General features: G+C 53.4%; 1 protein-coding gene across 1 annotated transcript; it reads right to left on the reverse strand.

The window, feature by feature from the left end:
- Window positions 1-868: 868 nt before the first annotated feature.
- Window positions 869-4,255, reverse strand: GMORB2_2692 (phosphatidylinositol phospholipase C, delta; the record flags this gene model as incomplete). The annotated part of the gene is made up of 1 exon (XM_035464670.1): window positions 869-4,255. One exon carries the CDS (start codon window positions 4,253-4,255, stop codon window positions 869-871), a length of 3,387 nt encoding a protein of 1,128 aa, XP_035319340.1.
- Window positions 4,256-8,312: the final 4,057 nt, after the last annotated feature.

Genomic DNA, 8,312 nt, shown 5'->3' on the forward strand with positions numbered 1-8,312 from the left:
CAATGTCGACTTTTATTTTATTTTTATTTTATCAATTATTATTATAAAAAATTTTTTTACAGAAAAACATCACATGGGATTCGATCATGATAGAGGCAGCAAGGTAGTCATAAAGAAAAAAAGAAGAAAAAAAAGTGATAGCCAGACGATATTCAATATGTAGCCAAGTAATTCATTTGCAGCGCGAGCCGCCAAAAGAGTATAGAGAGTGTCAGCTGCCCCGATGCAATCAATCCTGCCTGCGCCAACATGCTAAGAGATCCTGATAGAATCAAGATTACAAAAAGACGGTTCAAAAGAGATAAAACGAACATAAGATAACCCAATGAGAAACCACCCTCCGTCTATTTTTGGTGGAAAATGTCTGTGTTCCCTTCCGTGTGCTATGCTCCATCCAAGAATACCCAAAAATGCCCCCAAATGTGTAATGAAACTCGAAAAAAAATTCGTCATGTTAGTGAGGAATAGAAGAAAGAAACAACAAATAACAAAACATGCTAGATATGCCATTGTCCTCCGTTGATTTTTTTCTTAATGGGCTTTTCGACTTCCACCTAGGGGAATCCATGCAAAGTGACAAAAGAAAAAAGAAAAAAAGGGATAATAATAACACAAGAGAGGGAAAGAATCCAGCCCGATGAAGAAGAGAAAAGAAAAGAGAAGAAGAAAGAAGAAGAAAAAGCAAGATTAGCGATTGTATAGTGTAACCCCCATCAATGAGAGAAACAAAAAAGAGTAGTCAAATGACCATCGAGGCCGTTGAGTCGTCGGTCGTCATGTCGGTAAGAATCGGGTATCTATATATATATATATATAGTGGCGAGTTGTGGTGACAGTCAAGACGCGGTACTGTCCAAAAGTGTAACAGCTACCTGGCACTCTCAAAGCTCGCCTTGTCACTCCTGTCACACTTGTCAAAGGTCCCCCGGGGGCTGGTATTGATACGCCCAAACACCTTGCCGCCGAGGTTCTTGAGCTTGTTGACCTCCTGCTTGCGACGCGGCGCATCCACCATCGTCTTGACCACCGGGTCCACCTGGATCCGGCAGAAGAGCGAGGAGAAGAGGTACTGCACACCCTCAAAATTCTCCAGGGGCAGCGTGCGGTAGCCCTGACGGAGGTTGCACAGCTTGGCCGTCCACGACGCGATGCCGTAGATGTCCTTGTTGTTGGTGCTGTACGTCTCGCCGTTGGGCGACAGCTTGACCGTGAACTTGAGAAAGATGAACTCGGGGTGCTTGGTCGTCACCATGAACCGGAAACGGCCCTCGTCGAACACGGGATTGAAGCCATTCTCCCGCACAATCTCCGTCTGCGCCTTGAGCACGTTCTCGGCGTGCACCACGCCCTCGGTCGAGTTATCCCGGATGCAGTTGGACCGCCCGTCAAACACCTCGACCTCGATGTACGGATGCATGCACTTGCTCGCCGCCAGCTTGGGCGGCCGCATCAGCTGCTGCGCCGATAGGACGTCGATGCTGAACGACACGACCGACCGCTCCTTCTTGCCGCCAGCAATCGCTGTGTTATAGGGCAGCACCTGGATGTTGCGCAGCTCCGGGGGCTTCAGCACGTAGCCCGACGAGTCGGTCCCGCCGTCAAACATGGCCCGGTTGACCTGCATCGCTACGTCGTTGCTCTGCCAGTTGAGTGCCGCCATCTGCACGCCTCGGCGCCAGTACAGCAGCGGGTCAAAGTTGCTCGACTGCACGCGCGTCGGGTCCGGGTAGATGCGCATCAGGTAGCGCATGTTGTGCAGGTCGAGCGCCATCTTCATCTCCTTGGTCCTCGAGTTCTTGGACAGCGTCGTCTCCTGGAACGAGAAGATGTGGTTGAACTCCTTGGCCTCGGGTGCGTCGAAGCCGTTGAACTTGACCCCGGCGCAGTACACGCCCAGCTGACCGAGAGCCTTGACAGTGCTGTCCGGGTCGTACGAGCCGGCGTCGCTGCCGCTCTCGTTGTCGCTGGGGCTGCTGCCGTCGTTGAGAAGTTCTGAGATGCGGCCCTCGGCAATCGTGTTGACGCGGCCCTTGCTGACGAGCCGGCGCGGGGCCAGGGCAGGCGCGAGCATGGGGCTCTGGGGGAGCGACTGCGAGGGCTGGACGGCGACCTTGTCGGGCACGAAGGCGGGGCGCAGCATGGGCGAAGTGAGGCTGTTGCCGCGTCGCCGACCGACCATGGGCTCGGTGTTGCTGGTGGCGTGGGTCTCCTTGGGCTTCTTGACCTTGATAAGGACGTGCTCCAAGAGCTGCGAGGGTGATGGCAGGGTATCGAGGTTGGACGACAAGGGCTCCTCGACGAGGCGGGAGCCAAAAACCTCGCGCAGGATGATGGGCATGACGCGCTGCTGCTCCTCGCTGCAGCGTACCTCGAGCGAGATCCACAGCGGGAAGAGGGTCTTGACAAAGGCGTGCTTCTTGATGACGATCAGCACCTCACGGAAGCTCAGGTTGCTGGTCAGCGTCTGGCCATGGGTGACCCTGGGCTGGCCGTTGGGGCCGTTCCAGCAGTCAATCTCGACGCAGCGGCAGCCTTGGACTAGGGCCGAGATGTATCCCTCGACGCTCGAGTTGCCTGCAATCTGGCGTCCGAGGAGATAGGTGTTGTGGGAGCTGGAGATGAAGTACTCGTTCATCGGGCGGTCGAGGGAGTAGGACTGGGGCTCGGGGATCAGGGGCCCATTCTGCTTCGACGTCAGGTACCCGGTGAAGGCGGCCTCCGACATGAGCTGCGTCTCTGGGCGGTGGTCGGCGGCGGCAGACGCGAGAGGGGGCTTGTCGTAGCCGGCACTCGCATTCGACGAGTGACGGACCAGCCTGAAGAACTCCTTCTCCCAGATGCCGACGTTGGCGTCGACGTTCTCGCCCTGGACATCGCGGAGAAAGCGTAGGAACTCGTCGAGGCTGATGCCCAGGTCCGGCTGCTCCGCAATCGAGTGCATGATGCGGCGGACCTCGGGGCGCTGGTTGAGGCGGCGGACAAAGTCGAGGAATTCGGAGAAGCTCAGCCGCTCGACACCCCGCACGTCGGCCTGGGCAAAGGTGGACTCGAGCGTGGACTCGGAACTGTAGATGTGAAGCTTCTGGCACATGCGCTTGACGCCGGCAATGTCGAGCTCGCCGGCCTGGCCGCCGGGGGAGCCGGGCTGCCGGTCGGGAAACTGCCTGGCCATCTCTGACTGCCAGTAGTGGGCGATGGCCTCGTCCTTGAAGGCCATGAGCGACGTCATGACCTCTTGGCGGTGCCTGAGCATGGCGTCGAGGAACGAGATCCACACATTGCAGACCTCGGGCGTCTCGGTGATGAGGTGCATGATCTTGTTGTCCGACTTCTTGGGGACTGAGTAGATAATGGTGAAGAGATTGTCGACGCCGGGCATGTTGAGGTCAATGCCGTACTGCTGGACGTCGGGACCGCTGCGCACGGCGAGGATCTCGTCGAGGTGGACAAACTTGTTGGGTCGCTTCTTGTCCCAGGTGAGCTTGCTAGAGTCGGGGTCGTAGACGAGGCAGACGCGCCTGGAGCGCTTCTTGCTCGACACCTTCGTGAGCCAGGTCCCCCGCTGCAGCTCGGAGGGTATGACGGGGCCGGCCATGGTGTCGGGCTCCTCGGCAATAGACTCGGCTACGCTGCCGGCCGAGACACTGCGGACCGAGGCGTCGCGGTGCATGCGATTGCCATCTCTCTCGTCGACATCGGACTCGGGGTCAAAGGGGGTGGGCAGGAAGTCGGCAGGTGCCGTCGTGTTGCTATCACTCCGGCGACGCAGCAGACAAGGGCCGACGCTTGTATCGCGGACGCTCGGGGCGGTCGAAGACTGCCTCCTGGTGCTGATGCGACGCGAGGCGCGGCTCGACAGGCGACGGATGAGGCTGGTCTTTGCGGGGGCGCTGGCGGCAATGGCGGGGCTGGCACCACCGTCGAGGGCATTGGACGACGGATTGTTCCTCAGGCTCTGGCCCAGAGAGGTGGAGCTCGTCTTGCGTGAGACAATGGATTCAGGGAGCTGGAAGTTGGGGGGGTACTGATCCTCGTCGGAGGCGCGGGGGGGCTCCGGCGACGCCTGGACTGAGGAGCTGGTGGTTAGGACGGCGGTATCGGGTGACATGATGGGAGAACCCGACCGGGAGCTCGAGGCCACCGAAGAGCAGCTGGTGGCCGAGGTAGGCTGTGGTGACGATGAGGTATGTGTTTCTAGGTTGGTCTGAACCTGACTGGGGCGCAGCAGCTTCTGCTGAAAGGGAAATATGGACATTTTGAAGCCCAAAAGGGGCGACGCTGTTGATTGTGGATCTGAATAGCTGGACATGGCTCTCTATCTGGGAGGGCGCGTGTATGTGGAAAGCCAAGGGAGTTGATGGAGCTCTGTAGCGTGTTGAGCTTAGACGAGAGTATGTGTATATATATATGTGTGCGTGTATGTGAGAGAGAGTGTGTGTGTGTGTGTGAGTTTTGATTGCTTCAAGCGGTAGTAGTAAAGGCTACTATGGCAAGAGCAGACTGGGGCATATCGGGAGATTGCGTCAACATTTATAAGATGCAGCGGCACGCGGCGTACATGATGGGACGGGCCGCTCCAGCAGTAGGGTGGTGGTTGGGTGCGGGGGAAACGACCAGAACAAGGGCCTCGGGGCAGCTGACACCACAGACGAGAGCGCGGATGCCGTCAGCCTGAAGCGGGAGAAGATCACACACAAAAAAAAAAAAAAAAAAAAAAGCCAGGCAGAGAAAAACGACCGAGTACAGGGAAGATTCGATGTACCGAACCCTCCCTATCTGCAGGTTATATGAGCGTCCAGGGTGACGGTTGGAGGGATAGCTGCAGAGTACGCTGGGGCCAAGTCGACGCAGGCTATATGCAGCAAAGACACGGCAACAGTAAAGAGGTATCGACCTCTCAATAGAGGGGTACAGTATGCGTGTATGCGTGTGCGTGTGTGTGCGTGTGTGCAGTGCCTGCTGCAGCACAAGGAGCAATATGGATAGCTACCTGTCGGTGGGGTGGGCCACGCACAGAAAGAGCAAGAGATGGAGGTAGAAAGGCAAGGCAAAACGGCCAAAAGAGGTCAAGGTCTCGTGGTGAGCAGGAGCTGCAGATCTGGCGCGCGTCCAGAGAAAGGAGGTGGGCAATTGCAACAGCGAACGCTGAGTTGGCAGCCAATGTATGCAGGTCGCTTGTTCGGGTACTCTGGGGGCAGGTCAAGTAGTCGTATTTTTTGCTGGGCAACAACAAGTCGTCCGTGGACAGAATCGAGTTGCTCCGTCGTAATACGTCCTTGGATGGCAATGGGCCAAGCGACGCGCGCGTACGGCAGTGGGAAGTCGGAGAGGGAAACCAGATGTCGGATTCGAGGCGGATGACTCTTGTCTATGCAGTAATATTTGGCTTCCTTTCGTGGTGTCGAATATGGGCAAAGATGGAAGAAAACCCCGTTTTTTTCCTGTCTTGTCTGTTTTGTTGCTTGTCGGAAGACAAGGGAATTTCTGGGTCTGCCTGCGACCACGGGAAGCAAGATGGCGATTAAGACAAGGAGAAAGAGATGTCGAACAAGAGGGCTGTCGAGATTTGAGGTTGAACGGGAGTCGTCGGGGAACCAAGATTTCCTCTTTTTTTTCCTTCTTTTTTTTTCTTTTTTTTTTTCGCACTAAGTCACTCTGGTGTTTCTGTCCTGCAGCAGGGCTGGCGTCGTTTAGGGAAAGCAAGAGAGAACGAGACAGAGAGTATTAGATGGGGGGGAAAAAAAGACGGTTCTCGGTCGAAGAATGGTAAGCAAAAAAGAGATGGAAGAAAAGGAAGGAGAGAGGTCTTGTCTTGCAGTAAAGATAAAAAGAGTAAAATAGTAGGAGGGACGAGGTCGTAAAATAAGCGTATAAGGGCTAAAGGGCTGGGGTTGATGATGGTAGCAGTAATAGTAGCAAGTAGCAGTAAGTGAATGGGTTTAATATGGGCGAGTGGGTGGCCGTCAACGGCGGATAATGGCAGATCTTCTTTTCCCTTCGTTCTTTTTAATCTTTGCTTTTTCTACTCGTACTCCATAAAAGGGTCATGCAAGGTCGAGAGGTAGGGAGCCATGGAAAGTTACACACTGTAATGATTGGGAAAGAGCTCTCTTCCAAAGGCTGAGTGAGAGAGAGGGAAGGAGAAGGGGGTGAAGGGGGTGGGAAAGAGTAACTGGAGCAAGAGCGACTTCCATTACCAGGGGGGGGGGGGCGAAGGAAGAAAGAAAGGAAGAAAGAGAAAGAGAAGGAACGAGGGAGGGGGGGAGGAGGGGGGTGGTGCTATAATCTGCTGGAAAAGTGGAACATGATTGAATGGGTTGCCGGGACATGGGGCTGGTGTTGGAACTTGGGCTCCAGCAGCCTTAAGCTAAGGTGAAAAGCCTACGAGCATTCGTAATGTTCGTACTCGTAGTATTAGTGGTTGTGGTAAGAGTACAGAGCGCGTACTATTACTATGGAGTCATAGTAGTGGTGGTGATGGTGATATCAGTACTGCTCGTAGAATAGTTACGACTACGGCTATAGGGGGCGTGTGTGTGTGTTAGGTTGGACCATTCAGGCTCGTCATGGACGATGTCGGTTATCCTGCCCGGATTAATAGCGACTTCCAGCGGGTGCAGGGTGCTGCCTGGTTAAGGCTCCGACAGCCATGCTCAGATTGACTCGGATGAGGATCAGCGGTGCTGGGAAAGAGAAGTTGAGGAGTTTAGAGGAAGCGTAAATACCATCATTACGTAGTTTGACAGGATTGGCAGGTTTGGAAGCATCAGCACAGGCATCTGTGACGAGACTCCCCAGTACGGAGAACATAGCTAACACTCCGAAATGCCGGTAAGTGTTAACTGTAGACTCTAGCCGATAGGAACAACCAATATTCGACTACTATTAATACATTTCCCATTCGACTTCGGTCAGTTAGGCTCTGACAGGAAGAAAGGGGGCTAGACTTGACGCCATAGTCGTGCGCCAAGAGAAACTGACATGCAGGTTGATAGGTACTCGTACATGCAGATGTAGACTGTAACGGTTGATAGTAGTAGTATTAGTAGTACGGAGTAGCAGTAGTGTCAACACACGTTCAGGTTATTCCCTCTTTTTTCTGAACCTGTAAATGTGACGAGAAGTCTTCCATGCCCAGACTATTTTTTTGTGCCACGGCAGCCTGCAGAAAACAAGGCCAGTCAGTCAGATTCTCGGACTCTCGCATCACAGTCACGGCGCCAGAATGATACGAGTATCACTTTACCTGCACACATTGCTTTGTGCTGGTAAAAAAGTAAAAAATTGAATAAGATTAAAAAAAAACCATCACGAGATACTCACAGGCTGAGGAACCTGGGGTATTAGTTTGATTCCTCCCCCCCCCCCCTTTTTTTTTTTTTTCCACTTCTGCATGCCTCTGGATCATCTGTTTCTTCTTTTTTCTTTCTTCCTTTTCTTACTTTATTCCTCTTCATATTTCCCATACAAGAGTCATGCATTGACCAATGTCAATAGTAATACTAACAGAATTACCCCTTTCGAGGGCCCTAGGGTGACAGAAAAGGAAGAAAGGAAATAGTGTGGGACCAGGTGGCGAGGACACACAAGGCAAAAAAAGGAGAGACCGGGGAGCACGGACAGAACGATGTCATCGGCTCAGGGTTTTTCGTTCTTTCTTTCTTTTCTCCTTCTTTTTCCTCTTCTTCCTTTTCTTTTCGCCAGGGTCCCCTGGTCGGTCAGAGGTCGGTCATAATATTCATACAAGTCCCCGTTTATTATTCCTTTTGTTTACCAGAGTGGCATGGGACTTTTCTACCACTCATAGCCATCAGCCACTGCTAAACACCATCCCCTCCCCGGCACCCCGTCCCAATCAAAGATCATCATGCGCGCACACCCCTAGCAGCATCTGGCCATGATGATTTGGGTTGTGTGTGTGTCGCCCTCTCTAGTAATACTCCATACATAATCTATTACGTCGTATAGCCAATTCCCCAGGACTGCTACATAACTCGGGAAAAAATAAGATACTTGAAAAGAAAAGGGAAAGAAAAAAAAGGACAGGGGGTTGGAGGTGTGGAGACTGCCAACTCGCGTCTTGACCGATAGCTTGGCTGCGCTGAGGCGTCATCCAAACAGTATGCAGCATCACTAGATGAAAAGCGCCACAAAGTCTCAGATCATGTCTGATGTTTTTCCCTTCTTCTCTAGCCATTCCGACTCTGTCCGGATAATATGACCGACAGCCTAAGCGCTGCCTGAGATACTTGGGAGAGCCAAGCTAGTGTACCCCAGTCAGCAAGGTAATATCACTCTTACGCTCTGTCACG

Source organism: Geosmithia morbida (assembly GCF_012550715.1).
Source record: "Geosmithia morbida isolate 1262 chromosome Unknown scaffold_14, whole genome shotgun sequence".
NCBI classification, from domain to species: domain Eukaryota; kingdom Fungi; phylum Ascomycota; class Sordariomycetes; order Hypocreales; family Bionectriaceae; genus Geosmithia; species Geosmithia morbida.